Below are 19045 nucleotides of genomic sequence, written 5' to 3'. Positions count from 1 at the left end.
TGAAAAGTGCATGGCCCTTCTAACCAAGACCACTCTGACCTTCGTCTTGAGTAGTAGCCACTTTTAGCACGTTCTTATATATATTTCCAGAATTTTCTGCACGTATAACAAGGAGAATGTACATATATTCCTAACAGAACTTAAACAGGTGCACACTCTTCTTACTGTTTTCAATCTTGTTTAGAGCTCTTTCTATTAGCACTACTTATGGATCTAGTTCACTCTTTTAATGGCTGCCTAGTAGTCAGCTGAATGAATTTTGTACCATAATTTGTTTAACAAATCCCCTGCTGATGGACATTTTGATTGATTCCTGTCTTTCACTATTACTACTGGTGTTACACTGAAACTTCTCATCTATTTGTTTTGGCACATATGTGCCACATGTATTGTAGGATAAATTACATGAAGTGGAATTGTGATAAAAAGGTAATGAGCATTTAAAAGGTTTACACTATTGCCAAATTGTCCTTCAAAAAGGCTACACCAATATTCATTCTCATCAACAGCATAGGTGACTTCCTGTTGTGCCACACCACAGGGACTTCGCTTTGGCAAAATTTGGTAGGTAGAAATGGCATTTAAATATGCAATTCTTTAATTATGAGCGAGGTTGAATATCTATCTATAAACCATTTGTATTTCTTTTTCTGTGAAACTTTCTCTTCATAAACTTTACCCATTTTTTTCCTAGTGGCTATTTTTTTTTCTTAATTTGTAATAGCTTGTTAGATGCTAAAAAATATGTGTTTTCATGTGTATTGCAAATGTTTCTTGCCAGTTTGTCACTTGAAATCAATTACTTTTCATGGAAAACTTTATGAAATATATTAAATTCACTGCTTTCTTAAAAAAAATTAATCAGATGATACAGTGATACATACTCATGATAAAGCATTAAAGCCATATAGAAAAATATAAATAAAACATTGAGAATCATTGGTGATCCTACTACCTATGTGTAATTTTGTTTAATATTTTATAGGCAAATTTCTGAACATCTTTTAGTGTGTATATATGTTTTCAAAAATTTACATTTTATATTTTTCCCTCACTGTTATAATAAACTTGTTCATTGTGTAAAACTTGGAAAATATCAACATTTACAAAGTAGAAATCCAAAGCCACTTATAATTGAATTATTCAGAAATAATGTCAATGACACACACACCTATAAAATTAAAATATAATATTGGGATCATTCTGTACAAGTGCCTTTAAGTTCTTAGCTTTAACCATATATTGGATCACTGTCTTCTGAAACAGAGTGTCCTAACTTAAACCTTTCATTTATTAAAACAACTCAGTGTTATTTCAGATCCACAATATTGTACCTTATAACTTAGTTCAATAAACATTTATTAGCACTCATTATGTGCCAGACACATGCTGTTTCTGAAGAACTTGCAGTCTGGTGGGAGAGCAGACATATAAAAAAATCACTAAGATTCAGGGTGACATGAGCAGTTTTAACAAGATACAGAAGTAGTACAAAGGAAGATGTAACATCTTGGAGGAAGACAAGTATTTTAATTTGGAACATGTTGAGTTTGAGTTGCCAAGACAACTAAAAATATACATATTTTATGTATATAAAATATTATCTGGAAATAAAATTTAGTATATGCTACAGCAGCCTTTAACTGATCTCTGCCCTAGCCTTCCATGCCTTTAGTGTATTCGGTATTGCAGCTGTAGAGGTTTTTCTACAGTGCAGATCTGATCAGATCAAAACCCTTCATGGATGGTATTCCAATGACCTTGGAGTAAAGCTGACTTATGTGGTCTTTCATATATTTTAAATATCCTCTCACCCCTCATCTTTCATCAAGTTCCCTTTAGTCTGTAGCTTTTTTATGGCTGGCAACAGATAAAATGGACTAATTCCTTAAAAAATACAAACCACCAAACCTAACCTAAGAAGAAACAGATAGCCTGAATTAAAGAAGTTGAATCTGTAGCTTAAAAACCTTCCAAAAAAGAAAAAGAAAAAGAAAGAAAGAAAGGAAAACAAACCTCTGGGCCTGGATAATGTCTGTGGTGAATTCTATCAACGATTATGGAAAAACTATTATCTTCCCTTCCAAAAATAAGAAGGATCACTTCCCAACTCATTTTATGAGACTAGTATTAGGAAAATCCCCAAACCAGACAAAAACATTCCAAGGAAGGAAAGACCAATAGCTGTCATGAACATAGAAATGAAAAGCTGAAACAAAATATTAGCCATTGAAATTCAGCAGTTTATTAAAAGAATTGTGGTTCATGACCAAGTGAGGTTCATTCCAGGAATGCCAGACTAGTGCAACACACACACACACACAAACCAAAAAAAAAATCAATCAATGTAACTTATCATCTTAACAGACTAACTGAAAAACCACGTGTAGCTCACAGCGAAAAAAAAAATGTGACAAGGAATATATGTATGTTCACGTATAACTGAAAAATTGTGTTCTACACTGGAATTTGACACAACATTGTAAAATGACTATAACTCAGTTAAAAAAAAGAAAAAAGAAAAACCACATGATCATCTCAATAGATGCAGAGAAAGTATTTTATGAAATTCAACATTCATTCATAATTAAACTCTCAGCAAGTTAGGGATAGAACTTCTTCAACCTCCTTAGAATTAACTATGAGAAAGCTACATCTGACAGCTTACCTAATAATGAACGAGTGGATGCCTTGCACCTTAAATTAGAAACAAGGCAAAGATGTACTCTCTCACTCCTCTTGCTCAGCATCATACTAGATGTCGTAAGTGCAGTAAGTGCAATACACTTGAAAAGAAATAAAAGGCATATACAGATTAGAAAAATAGGGGAAAGAACTAACTTTATTGGAAATAGACATGATTATTCATGTAGAAAATCTCAGATAATCTACAAAAAAAGTTCTAGATTTAATGAGTGAGTTTAGTCACGTCTCAGGATTGAAGATCATTTGAGGGTAAAAGAGAATCATATTCATTTATACGAGTGATGAGCAATTGGAATTAAAAATATGCAGTTTACATCAGAACCTCCCAATAATAGAAGTACTTAAGTATAAATCTAACAAATACGCAGGCTCTATATGCTGACAACTGTAACGCATTGATATTGGAAGTCTAAATAAATGTTTTTAGATTGGAAGACTCAATATTGTTAAGGTCTTAATTCTCTCAAGTGAAAAATCCCAGCAAGCTTTTTCGTGGATGAGGGAACAGACTGATTCTAAAATTTATATGGAAAAGCAAAGGAATTAAAATAGCCAAAACAATTCTGAAAAAGAAGAACAAAGCTGAAAGACACACATTACTCAATTTCAAGACTTACTATGAAGCTACAGTAATCAAGACAGTCTGCGATTTGCCAAAGGATAGACATTTAGATCAATGGAACAGAAAAAAGCCCAGATATAAAATCATACAAATACTGTGAACTGATTTTTGACAAAGGTGCAACAAAGGCAATTCAATGGAGAAGATTTAGTTTTTTCAACAAATGGTGCTAGAACAAATTAGATGTCCATATGCAGAAAAATGAACCTTGATGTTTACTTCACACTTCATACAGAAATTACCTCAGAATGGATCATTTACATGAATAAATATAAAACATAAAACTGTAGAACTTCTACAAGAAAACATCTGGGTTTTTCTAGAGAAAATCTCTGTGCCCTTGGATTTGATAGTGACTTTTTATATGCAGCACCAAAAGCATGATTCATACAAGAAAAAACTGATAAATTGCACTTTATGAAAATTAAAATCTTCTGCTATGCAAAAGATGCTGTATAAAGAGTGAAAATAGCAAGCCACAAACGAGGAGAAAATAGTTGTTATCTGATTTGAAAAAAAAAACAAACCCCACTTCTATCCAGAATAGAAACTGTTCTTAAAAGTTAATAGTAAGAACACAAACAATCTAGTAAAAAATGGGCAGACACTTGACCAGAGGAGATATATGGGTGGCAAATAAGTGTATGAAAAATTGCGCACTATCATTTGTCACAGGGAAATGCAAATTAAAAGCACGGTTAAATAAATGACATACCTAATAGAACTGCTAAAATTAAAAACGAAAACAACTGACAACACCAAATGATGCTGAGGCTGCAAAGCTATAGGAACTCCACCTTGCTGGAGGACGTGAGTGTGGCTGACTCTCCCACATGGAGCTCACCGGTCAGGTACCCGATACCTGTCCCTGGTCTAACCAGCCCTCTTTGTACCTGCTGATTCTAAGTGTGGAATCTCTGCAGTGGCATAGGGAAGGGTGGCTGTTGTCTCTACTGCAGACTTCTCTGGTATGTTTTTTGAGCTGAGGCTTTCTGTTTGGTGTATCCATTAGTATCAACTTTCTGTCTTCTAAGAATGTATTAGAACTGCTAGTTGGCTTATGTACCGTTCTTATACCCACCCCTCAGCATTGTTATGAATTGAATCTCTTTTATATGTCTTCCCTGTCATTTCAAAGGAATTTTGGAGAAGGAGGGGAAGTAAACCCATGTCAACTTCATCAAGAAGGTCTATGTACTACTTTTGTACTAAAATAAGTGTTTACACTTCTAAATATGTTTATCGTTTTGAATGTATTCACCTTGGAAGGAACAGATGCTTACTTCAGTGATGTTATTGCTCAAAACATTTTTTAATTTCTCTGATTAAATGAGTGAAGAGCCTAGATTTTCATGCTGGGAAACGTTGTGTTGGGGAAATATAATTAAAAACAAAATATCCTACCAACCCAGAAAACCCCTCTAACAAAAGTAAAAGAGAAAGAAAACACTTTGCTTTATTATTGAATAAACATTAATTTAGAATGTGATGTGCATCACAGGGGATCTGCAAGAGACTGTAAAGGCGGAAAGAAATCTTTCCCTTTTATATAGGCAGGTGGATACAACCCATTACATATGTTCTAACGATAAATGATAACTAGTCCTCAAGAAAGAGGACTTGACAGCACCATATGTCACATCAGTTCATCTTAAATTCACCAGGTAATTGGGGCGACTGTGTTAGCTAATTGACTTTATCCGAAGGAAAAAAAAACTCACATCTTAATGGTGCAAGTTAGTTTTGCAACTTGGAGCCAGGTGCCCTCAGAAGTTAGGTTCCTACCCACTGACAGAAATGGGTCGTATCTTTCCTGATGTTTACATTTGAAAGAGATGGCTCCCAGGTCCTGGAGAAAACTTACCTGTGTTATAAAATTGGCAGGAGGCTTCTTTTGCTTTTAAAGAGATTTACATCTCAAAGGTGCAGAGGAAGAATTTATAAGTTTTCTAGAGAAAATACTCTAAGAGAGGAGGAGAGTCTTTTTCTCTTTTCACCACGGAAAATTAAGTTTTTTCTTTTTCAATTTGTATTTACCTTTACAGTTTTCTCGGGTAAAAAGCAAAGGAAAAAAATCAACATCAGGTATAAAAAATGAGAATGATTATCTTTTGTATTTTGTGTACTAAATCTCAAAGCAGTCCTAAAAATGTTCTTGCAAAGAGTCTTTCTTAAGCTGTATCAGCTTCATTGGGCTACCAAAGATGATTGCTGCTAGGAAAGAATACTTTGGGATATGTATTTCCTGACGTGATTGTTTAAAAAAACATATTCTCTTAATTCATTGTCATTTCCCGTATGTAGATATGCCTAAGTTCTTCTGTAAAACTGAATAGTGCATCTTGTTCATTTAAATATGTGTATACTACTTACTGTGCGAGCTTACTGAGGAAGTATATAGTGCTGATTCACTCCATCTGTATTCCAGAACACTTACATATTTCCAGTGTATTCTTTGTTATAGTTATTAAAGTAAATCTTTAAGGGTTGGAGCTATTCAGTTGTGCTGAAGTTGATCATGTGATAACTTGTGAGTTGATGTTAACACACACATTAAAGTGACGTATGTTGCTTGGTTAATTTTCTTAATGTAATCCTAACTTTCCAACCACCAATAATAGAGTTATAAAATCCATAAAACAATTTTTGACACACGTTATTTTCTTATTCCATTGTAGATGAATCAGACCGTTAATATGACTCAAGTCAGGTAGAATGTTGCCTTCTGAAGTGCTGATTATTATTGTGGCGCATGTTTGTTTATTTGTAGGGAAATTGGGAGCAAAAAAAAAAGTAAAATCCTTCTGCTTTTTAAAAAAAATTTCCACTTTTTGCTTAGGACATATTGCTAGGAAGCCATTTTACAAAAAATCAATTTTAGAGAGGTATAAGTACACCGCAACAAAACACACCTGTTTTAGGGAGACTGTTTTTAAAAAACTACTGAGAAAAGTCTGTCAATCTATATCAAATAGTCTTCAGTTGAAATAATCCAGTTAGTTAGTGTGGCTGTGAATAGAGTTAATGTAAAATAGTGCAGTGGTTCTCCAAGTGTGGTCCACAGACTTGCAACTTCGGCGTCACCTGGGACCTTGCTATAACGGCAGACTCTTTGTCTGAGCCCAGACATATTTAATCAGAAACTCTGGGGAAAGGGCCTAGCTTCTGCCAAGTATTTCTGATCCGATGGTTGAGAAGCATCTAATTAATAAAATGTTTCAGTGATTTAGACAAAAATTTCAGGATACCTCAAGTGACCTTTAGCCTAACCCCTGTTTTAGAGATACATACTAGTAAATGGGTAACTCAATTTGCTCAATTATTTACTAGGATTTTTTTGTTTGTTTGTTTGGTGGCATCTCAGTTTTATTTTGCTGAAGGAGGCATTGTGAAAGACTGAATTCCTTTGCTCAATTTTTAGTATTTGCTTAGAAATTTAACATGACCACATTTAAATATTTTGAAGTTCATAACCACAATAACTTTTTCCTAAAATTGCTAATCATTTTATATAGTTTAAAAATTTTCTGTTAGCCTAAATCTCCTCATAGCAGCTCTTTATATCTTGTATTACCAGTAATTTAGCAATTCTGTTTACATTAGCCGCAGAGCCAGATCTTCATCTTAGAGGCATGGTATTAACTTGTTGGTAGGCACTGGCATTTGTCAGAGCACTCTTGATTTTGCTGGATGCTTGTGCTGAGGTAGGGAGGATCAAATTTGAAAGTAACTTAAAATGTATACAATTTTTAGAGTTATCCTTGCTCCTTCCTTTACCCTTATCCAGTATCTAATTAGTTACCAATTCCCCATCAGTACTACCCCTTAAATACCTCTGAATCTAACTACTTCTTTCTCTAGCACTGTCCTCTCCTGGTCTGAGTCATCATCCGTTTCCCCCTGGATTTCCAATGGATTTATCTGAAGTCATTCTCACAGTGTGAATGAAGTAGTCTTTAATAATTTACATCTGACCATGTCCCTTCCATTTAAAATTCACTGATGGCTTTTCATAAAGTCCAGAGTCTGCCATGGCCTGTGAAACCTTATATGATCTAGCTTCTCCAGCTTCTCTAGTGAGAGAGATCTGTCTCCGTATAGTTGCTCAAAGGTGCTGCCCCCCCCATACCACAGGGCCTTTGCACATGCTTTCCCAGCATGGTCCAGCTGACCCTTTATTGATCTTTAGATCTCAGCTTAAAGATCACATTTTTGGAGAACTTTTCTGAATATTCTCTCCCTACCTCATCCCTCATACCTGTACACCCCTTGTTATATGGTCTCAGCTTTGTCCACATTTTGATCATTATACTTATTTTTGTATTTTTTTTATTGTATGCCTTCCCTTCTAGACAGTGTTCCATGAGGGCGAGGTCCATTTCTGGTAACCCTAGCAACTAGCAAAATATATGGTTATCTGGTGTTTGGTGCCTGAAGTATATGGATAAATGAATGAATGAATGAATTAGCTAATGAATAGCGTGATGACTTTCCATGTGTTAAAATAGTGTAAGATTTACGAAGTTGCCAGATTTTTTTGGTATGTGTAAATAACCTGTTCCTTATTTTTTTTGTGTGTATGTAGATTATGCTTGTGCTCTTCAGAGGGACATTTTGCTTCAGGGACGACTATACCTTTCAGAAAACTGGCTTTGTTTCCATAGCAACATCTTCAGATGGGAAACTACAGTAAGACATATTTTCACTTGATTTGCTGATACCGATAATTGCATAGATAGAAATGTATCCAGCCCTCTTAAAAACAATGTAATTAGATTTCAAAGCAAGTTTGTATTTATATATCTATACTTGTATACATCCAAATATATTTATGTGTAGTGTAAGTGCGTAATATATATTTCTTAACACACTGAGCTCCATTTGTACACATTTAATATAGTTGGGAAAAGAGATTTCAGGTTGAAAAAAGCTTGAATATACCCCCTTTTGGCTGCCAAAATCATGTCTTATGTGACAGACTGAATTTTGCTTGTGTATTTGTGTGTATGTGTTAATGTGGAACATAAACACCCACGTGTCTTCTCACACTGTATCCTAATATTAGATATAGGAGCTGATGGAGGAAATTACTGAAAGGAAGATGTCTGTTTACTGTTTTTCTCAGAGAATGTAAGCCTGTGCTTATTAACTCCTTCAGGTTTTTCGCCTGAATACTCTGGATTAGATTGATGTAGTGTTGATATTTTGTGTTGTATATGTTTCTGAGAAATGCATTTTGCAATTTTTCATTCTATGTTACGTGTTTAGATTTCTATCGCTTTAAAGAACATAACCTTCATGACCAAGGAGAAAACTGCTCGACTCATCCCGAATGCTATCCAGATTGTTACAGAGGGTGAAAAGGTGAAAAACGTTTCTGCTTTTGCCTTATTACATAATGTGGAGAAAATCTGCCTCATACTGGTCATCAGTGTTGGGAACATAGGCAATTGTTGGAGTTAGGAATATCTAATAGAGATACACTGTATTTAATACTAGATTTCTGTGTACTTTTTGGTTGGTGATTAACTTTAAATGACAGCTAACATTTTTTGTACTTTATAGTTTACAGAGCACTTTCTCCCAGGTTTTTTCATTTCTTCATTATTAGAGGTGGATAGGGTAAGCATTATCAGAACATTCTTATTATTTCTAAACACCCTAATAATTCTGTGATTGTTGGTGAGTCAATAATATGTGCACAATAGAAACTAATGAAAACCAGTGGTTCTGGTGAACAGAGATTTGGTAGCATACAAATAAGCACAGGATCATTACAGTCTTTTTTTAGAATGGCGATTTTCTTTAACTGCCATCATTTTTTATTATCCACTACAATATCCATCATTTCTTGGCATGAAGAATCTTTCTCTCTCCACCTGGAAAATTAGTAAGGGCTTTGTATGTGACATTAGAAGCATAATGATGAGAAAGAAATAAAGAAGGAAGGAAAAACAGGAAAGTATGGAAGGGAATTAAGGAGAAGGGCGGATAGAAGAAAGGAAGGAATGAAGTGAAAGAGAAAAGAGGAAAGAGACAAAGAGGAAAGAGTAGGGGTCGGGAGAGAAACACAATCGAGATTGAATCATTGTAATGATACATTTTAATCTTGTAAAGTTTCTTTCACATGCGCTTTCAACTTTCAGTTTTATTTTTAAACGATCTCATCCCTACACTTCCAGGTACAGTACAGAGAACTCTTCTCCTCTGAACCATTTGAGAATAAGTGGTCAATAATGTTCTGATGCCTCATCATCCCAGACATCACTCCAGATAGTCTAGCATGTACTTCCAACAACGACATTCTCCTATATAACCACAACATCACCATCAAATTCAAGAAATTACCATTGATGGTTATCACCATCCAATCCTCAAACCCCCTTCAGTTTCCTCGGTTATCCCAGTAATATCCCTTATAACAGATAGATCGATTTGGAAATATATGTTACATTTGGTTGTCATGTTCTTTAATTTCCTTATTTTGGGCTAGTCTCTTAGTCTTTCCTTGACTTTTGTGCCCTTAACACTTCTAAAGATTACAGGTCAGTTATTTTGTAGGATGTCCCTCAATTGTGTTTGATTTTTTTCTTATGATTAAGTTTAGGTCATGCAATTTTCGCAGAAATAACACAGAAGTGATGCTCTGTTCTTTCCATTGCATCCCATTAGATGGTACATGATTTAATTTCTACCATTACTGGTGATACTCACCTTAATCACTTGAATGAGGTGCTGTCTTCAGATTCTACTGTAAAGTTAGACTGTTTTCCTTTGTAATAGTGTTTTGTGGTAAGCTACTTTGAAACTATGTAAATATACTATACCTCATCAAACTTTAAATTTATTCACTTACTTATATCAGTATGACTTCATAGTTTCTTATTTTATTCAATGAATAAATGCTATTATTTTTTATTTTGACACTAAAATTGTCCCACATTTGGTCAGTGGGAGCTCCCTCAAGCTGGCTCTTGTGTCCTTTTGACTATTCCCAGCATTGCTTGAACATTTCCTTGATTTTTAGCATAAGATGTTATATAGGCTTTCCCTGCCTCAGCCCTGGAATCAGCCATTTCTCCAAGTAGTCCTGGTTTCTTTTAGGGGAGACTGATTTTTAGAAGCCAGTGTGTTCATTGCTATCGAGGTGTCACTGTTTGAACCCTCTAATGGGCAGAACAAGGGGATATACAATGAATATATAAATTACACACCCGTAGACATAATACACACACATATATATCCCCACTTACACATCTGTGTTTACCTATCTACCTGTCTGTCTATGACAAATCACCAGTTCATGCCAGTACCTCTAATTCCAGTGCAACACCACAGAGTTCATTTTTGCTTTCTTCCTTTTGTATTTGCAACTCCCTTCTCTGACTGAGACAAACCAGCCTCTTCTTATCCTTAATATGTTTACTTCTTTGATCACTAACCCATCTTCACCTCCCCTTCCGCCCCTTCCCCACGCTTGTCTTCTGACACTTTGAGTCAGGCTGCTTCCCATCCCTCCGCCACACAGGTGCTCCCACCCCGTGAGAGCTCCACTCACCCTGCTTGGGGTGACACCCCCTGCCGAGCACCCTCCCTGTTTTCCCTGTACCCTGCGACAGGTCACCACTCCAGGGGGACGCCCTCCATCTTCTGCTTGTGCTCTGACAGTCTGTGCTGGTCCGCCACTGTGTGCAGCCGCCCTCCTCACCCTGCTCGGGCTCTGACTCCCCAGCACAAATCCACCTCATGGATTCCATCACACTGCGTCGCCCTTGCCCGCTCTGGCTCTGATGTGCCTTGGTGGGCGCCCTGTCCGTGGCTACACTGCTCAGCGTGCTTGGGTTTGGACATCCACACCAGGCTCCCCCATTCCATGGTTGCCCTCCTTGGGCTCTGGCTTGTGCCCCTCACCCCGTCCTTGTTTTCATGCTGTGCTCCAGATCGCCCCCATATGTGGAAGCCATTCTTAACTCCTTGGGCTCTGACACTCCACACAGGGCAGCCCTTCTCTGCGGACCGCTTCTCATTTTTGTCTGGTTCTGACAACCTGCCTTGGGCTACTGCAGCTCCTCTGCCCCTCCCCACCCCTCGCCTCCTCTTCTAGGTGGAAGGGAAGGGAACAAGACCTAAAATAAACATTCTTAATTTTACAATTAATATACGTGATGAGGAAGAATCATAAATTTCTTTATGGCAGGACAGTCAAACTAAATCAGAACTGAAACACACATAACAACCACCTACACACCCATTTGGGACAAGCCTTTCCCGGTGTCTGGTGTGCACCTGCATTACACATTAACCAGACCTCCTCAAGGCAGGAGGATGTAACCAGCCTTTGAGAAGAATGGTCCCATTCTTCAGACGTCAGCACTGTAATTTTAAGATTACTATTTCTCTTTCCACCCTGTACAGGGAGTTGCAGAGACCTAAAGGCTTGCTCTGTACTTGCACACCTGAACAAACATCTCTGATTAACTTTATTTATAATGTTAACCTGTTAATGTGATACATCATTCTTTGTCTAACCATATCTCTAACGCTTGACCAGTGGAACAGACCTCAGAGCTTTCTGAGAGACTGTCTCCTGGGTTATAACTCTCAGTTTGGCTCAAATAAAATTCTGTCTTTTCTTTCTAGCTTGATAGTTAATTTGAGTTTTTGTCGACGTATGTATCCATTGCTAACAATTCATTAAACGATTCAAAAACTACCATCCTACTTCCATGCCTGTAATCCCTGATCACATGGCTTTTTTAAAGGCAAATACTGTTACCAGTTTGGTATGTATCTTTTCAGACCTTTCAGACCTTCTTCCTTTGTACTTACATGTATGTATGCATCTACATAAGCATATAGTTTTGCTTTGTCTTTAAAGTAAATGCTGTGTTTTACGTGTTATTCTTCAGTTCTCTTTTCTTAAAAAATAGTGTAACATTATCTCTTGGCATCACAGGTTAGCACATAGGATAGGCTCATCTCTGTTTATTAAAGTGCTATATAGTGTATTTCATAGGATGGACTTACCATAGTTTCCTTGACTGTTAGTTCATTTCCATTGTTTTGTTGTTACAAGCAGTGCTGCACTGAACTGTCTGACCATGCTTTCTTAAGCTCACATGTGTCTCTTTCTCATATAGGTAATGGAATTTCAAGGTCAAGCATTTTAACTCCAGTAATGATAACAACTAGGATTTGCTGAACATACTTGTTCTAGACACTGTATTAAGTTTTTTACATATATTTTCTCAATTCTCACAAAAAATTGCTAGTATAATTATTCTCATTTTGTAGATGAGGAAACCAAAGAAAAGTGACTCAAAGTCATAGAACTAAGTGGTAGAGCCGGCACAGGAACCCAGGTAGTTTATTTGCAGAGACCCTGGTCCGGATTACCTCACTATATTGATTCGGTGATCTCTTTTTCCATCATCATGGGAACAAAAGTCTACACTACTAAATATTTATCCCTTCCATGTACTCTGTGATTAAAGGAAGGTTAATCAGGGCACTTTTAGTTGTCTTAGGTTTTAACACACATTCTGTGCCCCAGTGGCTTAGAGATGTCATTATCCAGAACTCCTTCCAAACTAAGCTTATTATTGAATCAAGATTTATTAATAAATTTTTAAAATTACGTATCTAACAAGGAATAAAATAAGATGGCAATTTACATAGATTACCCAGAAAGATGGGAGTGTTAAAGAGCTGAAAATGTGATTCTGTACAGAGAGGATAAAGTCGATAGCAAGGCCTTTAGTTTAAGGAGAGGGAATTAGTAAGCATAATACCGTGGTGAAAAGTGGTAGACTATGACATTTTTCTTATCTGTATATGTACATACAAGGTTGTAAGGTGATTAAAATACAAAAAGCAAAACAGTTTGGTCTAAGAAAAGGAAATAGTAAATAGTAAATAGTGATCTTTAGATCCCGTATTACGTATGCAATTATATTTGGAAGAGCTCCCAGATATATGGGCCCCTGTTATCAAAAGTTTTGCTTTTTGAAGAATATTATATAAACAAGATTTCAATTTATTAACTGGCAATTATTACTTTAAAATCTTTCTATGAAAAGTATAAATACCCCAAATATAATTTTGTTTGGCATTTTATTTAATAAATCAAACATAGAACTGGGCTTTCTCATTCCTAAAAATAACCAATCTGAAAAGTCACTAACTAGGGGATGAGAAGAGATGGTACACTGAGAGACTGTATTTAATGCTGCCACTTGTCATATTTTCTCATAAAAGCCTATTTTAAGATGTGACTTTGCAAAAATCAGTTATATGCAGAGGAAGAGATAGGGCTAAAAGCCAACATGGGATTAAAAATTGAAACACGCTGTTTTTCTTCTACAACATTTAAGTCAAAGTTTAGTGTTAACATGAGGATTTTGTATCTATAATCAGTTGAGATTAGGTATTTCTGGATTTTTTAGAAGATAATATAATTTTGAATTAGGATACTTAAAAAAAAATCTCTCTCTGAAATCCACTTGTATTTTTTTTCTTATTGTTTGTGTATATTTGACTCAAATGACCACCATATCATATCTTTGCAAAGTTCAGCATAAATAAAATTTTAATTTTTTCAGAAGTTTACTTAGATTGATTTTAATAGTTAAACTACAATAAACATAAATAGCTACCCATTTCAAGCTCCTTTCCTTGGTAAATATAGATAAAATTGTATTTGGTGTAAGGCACAATTTAAAAAATACTTTGTTCATGCACCAATTACCTGTTTTTCTTCTGTTGTAACAAAAAGTTTAACAAAAATAGTATATGAAGTAGGCAGTGGTGACCTACTAGTTTACTTTGACCATAGCAAGTGCCAGCAGACCTTTGTGACAGATACTTTCCCCTTTTTTTCCATGATGCTAAAATTGTTGTATTATTTGTCTTTGCAGTTTTTCTTTACATCTTTTGGTGCCAGGGATAGAAGTTACCTCAGTATCTTTCGGTTGTGGCAGAACGTACTATTAGACAAGGTAAGTGTTCACACCGGAGGTGAGTGCTTGTTATAATAGCGACCTCCCAATGTGTACCTAAACAGTGTTTGTGAGTTGAAAGCTCCTTTTTATTTTTATGGAGTTAATTTTGACTAGACTCTTCAAATTCCAACAAGAAACTTGAAGTAACATAAAATCCATAGTTACAAGTTAAGATGTTAATTGTAACCCCCAGGGTAACCACTCAGAAAATAACTTTAAAAATATGGTAAAAGAAACATAAAGGGAATGAAAATGGCACACTAGAAACATCTGTTTAACACATAAGAAGGCAGTAATGGAGAAATAGAGGGACAAAAAGACCTAAGACACAGAAAGCAAATTACAAAATGGCAGACATTACATTAAATTGTTAAACCTAAGTGGATTAAACACTTCAAGCAGAAGGCAGAGGTAAGCAGAATGAATGAAAAAAACATGATTTGACTATATGCTGTCTATAAGAAACACCTTAGAGGTAAAATAGAAATTGATGGAAAGTAAAAGGATGGAAAAAGATACACGAGGCAAACAATGATCAAAAGAGAGCTGGAGTAACTATAGTAATATCAGACTAAATAGGCTGAAAGATAAAAACTACTAGAGACAAGGAAGAAGATTTTGTAGTAATGAAAGGGTCAGTCCACCTGGAAATCATAACAATTGTACACTTACATGCACCTAATAAGAGAACTGTAAGATTCATGGAACAAAAACTGACAGAACTGAAGAGAAGAATTGACAGTTCAACAATACTAGTTGGGAGATTTCAGTACCCCACTATCACTGATGTATAGAATAACCAGACAGAAGATCAAGGAAACAGAGGAGCTGAACAACACTATAAACTAACTAGACATAAAAGACATCTATGGGACATTCCACTCATAACAGAATATACATCCTTCTCAAGTGTACACGGAACATTCTCCAGAACAGAGGCCATATACTACGTCATTAAACAAGCCTTAATAAATTCGAAAGGATTGAAATAATACAAAATATGTTCTCTAACCACACTGGAATGACATTAGAATTCAGTAACAGAAGTAAATTTGGGAAATTCACACAAAAAAAGTGGATATAAAGCAGAACACTCCTAGAAAGCCAAGGGGTGAAAGAAGAAATCACAAGGGAAATTAGAAAATACTTTGAGGTAACTGAAAGCAAAAAACCCCAGCATACCAAAACTTATGAGATACAGATAAAGCAGTGCTTAGTGGGGAGTTTATAACTATAAACACCTATATTAAAAAAGAAGAATGATCTCGAATTAACTTTCCACCTTAAGAAATTAGAAAAGAAGAGAGAGGCGAAGCTCCAAGCAAGTAGAAGCAAGGAAATAATAAAAATTAGAACAGAAATTAATGAAATATGGATAAAAAATAGTGATAATCAACATAACCAAAAGTTCTTTATTTGAAAAGATCAACAAAATTGACAAACTTTTAGCTAAGTTTACCAAGAAAAAAGAAGATTAAAATGATTTCATCCAGAAGTGAGAGTGGTAACGTTACTACTGACCTTACAAAAATAAAGGGTTCATTCTCTGAGCAATTGCATGCCAACAGATTAGTTAGCCTAAGTGAAATGGACAAATGCCTAGAAAGTCACAAACTATTGAAAGTGACTCAAGCAGAAATAGAAAATCTGAATAGACCTATATCAAGGAAAGAGATTGAACTAGTAATAAAAAAATCTACCTATAAAGAAAAGCACAGGCCCAGTTGGCTTCATTGGTGAATTCTGCCATATGTTACAGTAGAATTAACACCAGTCCTTCACAAAATATTCCAAAAAACAAAAGAGGAGGTAACACTTCCCAGCTCACTCTATGAAACCAGTATTACCTTGATAGCAAAACCAGACAACGAACCCCACAAGAAAACTACAGACCAGTATTTATGCTCAATGTAGACACAAAAATCCTCAACAAAATAGTAGCAAACCAAAACCAGCAATACACAAGAAACATTATATGCCATGATTTATACAAGGTTGTTCAACATATGAAAATCAATCAATATAATACACTATATTAGTAGAATAGAGGATAAAAACACCATGTGATCATTTCAATCAATACAGAAAAAAATTTTAACAAAACCCATCATCCTTTCATGATTAAAAAACAAAACAAATTAGGTCTAGCAGGGAGTTTCATTAACCTCATAAAGCTCATAGCTAGCATATTTAATGGTGGAAGACTAATGCTTCCCCCTTAAGGCCAGGAACACAACAAGGATGCTCTTTCTTGCCACTTCTATTCAACATTGTATTGAAGGTTCTAGCCAGAGAAATTAGGCAAGAAAAATAGGTAAAAGACATCCAGACTAAAAGTGAAGAAATAAAATTGTCTCCATTGGCAGATGACATGTTTTTGTATGTATAGAATTCTAAGAGCACCAATAAAAACATGTTAGAACTAATAAGTTCAGCAAGGTTGCAGAATACATGACCAAAATACAGAAATCAGTTATATTTCTATATATTCACAATAAAAAAAACTGAAAATAAAATTTAAAAAGTTTCTTTATAATAACACCAAAAAAGAATAAAATACTTGGGAATACATTTAACAGAAGTATAATACATGTACACTGAAAGCTGCTAAACATTGTTGGAAGAAATTAGACTTAAGTAACTGAAAAGAATCTCATGCTTACGGATTGGAAAACTTAATATTGCTAAGATGGCTGTACTCCCCAAATCGACCTGCAGTTCAGTGTGATCCCTACCAGAGTTCCAACTGGTATTTTTGTAGAAATTGACAAGCGAACCCTAAAATTCATATGGCGATAGAAGGTACCCACAATAGCAAACAAATCTTAATAAAGAAGAACAAAGTTGGATAAATTAGTCTGTTAGGGTTGCCATAACAAAATGCCAGAGAGTGGCTTAAACAACAGAAAGTTATTTTCTTAGAGTTCTGGAACCCAGAGGCCCCATCTCCAAATGCCATCACATTGGGATTTGGGGATTCTACATATGAATTGGGGGGGGCATAATTCAGTCCACAGCAACCTCATTTAACCTAATTTCCTCCTTAAAGTCTCCATCTCCAAGTATAATCATATTGGGGGTTAGAACTTCAACATGTGCATTTAGGGGGATACAATTCTGTTCCTAACATTGGAGGACTTACACTTCTTGATTTCAGTGTTTACTACAAAGCTGCAGTAATCAAGGCAGTGTATCTCCTGGCATAAATCTAGATATACAGGTTAATGGCATAGAAATGAGACTCCAGAGATAAAATCTTACACTTAACCAATCATTGATTTTTGACAAGGGTGCCAAAACAGTTCAATGGGGGAAAGAATAGTCTTTTCACCAAATGGTGTTAGAATAACTAGATATCTACGTGCAAAATAATAAATTTTAACCCCTACTTCATATTATATACAAAAATTAACTGAAAATGGATCATTGACCTAAGGGCAAGATCTATAAGTATAAAACCCTCAGAAAAAACTGTAGCTGTAAATCCTCAAGCCCTTTGGATTAGACATTGGTTTCTTAGATAGGACATTAAAGCTCAAATGACAAAAGAAAAAAATAAGATAAATTGGCCTTCATCAAAATTAAAAAATTTTGCGCTTGAAAGGGGTCCATTAAAAGAGGGAAAAAGACAACTAACTCATTGAGAGAAAATATGTACAAGTTATATATCTGATAGGTATTTGTGTCTAGAATATATAAAGAACTCTTACAACTCAACAAGAAAAAGACATATAACCAATTAAAAATGGGCAAAGGATTTAAATAGTAATTTCTCTGAAGAAGTTATACAAATGACCAAGTGCATAGAAGATGCTTAGTGTCATTTGCTATTAGAGAAATGTAAATCAAAACCATGAGATACCCCTTCACACCCATTGGAATGGCTAAAATAAAAAGACAGATTAGCAGATGTTGAAGATGTGAATAAACTGGAGTGCTCATGCATTGCTGTCGCATCATAAAAGTGAAAAAATTGATAAACAGTTTTGTAGTCTCTCAAAATGTTGAACACAGAGTTAGCGTATGACCCAGCAATTCCATTTCTAGGTTTCTATGCAGGGGAATGGAAAGCTTATGTTCACACAACAACTTGCACTAAAATATTCATAGCTTTATTTATAGTGACCAAAAAATGGAAACATCCTCAATGTCCATTAACAGAAGAAAGTGTACATACAGATATACAAAATGTATAGTCATACAATGGAATAGTATTCAGCAATAAAAAGGAGTGAAGTACTGCTACATGTTACAACATGGGTAAACCTTGAAACATTATGCTACATGAAAGAAGCCAGTCCCCAAAGAACACATATTTGATGATTCTATTTTTATTAAATGTCCAGAATCGGCAAATTCATAGAAACTGAAAATAAATTTGTGACCAGGAGAGGGAGGAATGAGGAGTGACTGCTAATGAATTTGGGCATCTTTTTGGGTTGATGAAAATATTCTAAAATTAGTACTGATAGTTGTACAACTCAGGATATGCTAAAAACTACTGAATTGTATGCTTTTAGAAAAGTGAATTTTATGGTTTGTGAGTTATAGCTAAATAAAGCTGTTACTGAAGCAACTGGTTTGGGAGAAGAATCGAACTTTCCAGCTGATAAGAAAGGCTCCTCTGCAGTGAGAGCTCAAACACCGCTGGTGGGAACTTGACCTCTCCCCACCACTCCCCAGATAAGCCCCTCATTGGAGTGGACGAATTTTGCCT

At 35.4% G+C, this 19045-nt stretch overlaps 1 protein-coding gene across 3 annotated transcripts in view; it reads left to right on the top strand.

The window, feature by feature from the left end:
* GRAMD1C (GRAM domain containing 1C) overlaps positions 1-19045 on the top strand; it is an 87117-nt gene that overhangs the window by 24837 nt on the left and 43235 nt on the right. For 2 of the 3 annotated variants that reach the window (XM_072965007.1, XM_072965000.1), the window contains 3 exons: positions 7914-8017; positions 8597-8692; positions 14245-14325. In XM_072965007.1, the coding sequence (XP_072821108.1) occupies positions 7914-8017; positions 8597-8692; positions 14245-14325 (281 nt within the window). Of the gene's footprint in view, positions 1-509; positions 565-7913; positions 8018-8596; positions 8693-14244; positions 14326-19045 lie in introns of all 3 variants that reach the window. The other variant, XM_072965013.1, reaches the window with a different exon arrangement.

This window comes from Vicugna pacos, chromosome 1 (genome assembly GCF_048564905.1).
Source record: "Vicugna pacos chromosome 1, VicPac4, whole genome shotgun sequence".
In the NCBI taxonomy this organism is placed as follows: Eukaryota; Metazoa; Chordata; class Mammalia; order Artiodactyla; family Camelidae; genus Vicugna; species Vicugna pacos.
This window is presented reverse-complemented; position numbering and strand designations above follow the sequence as displayed.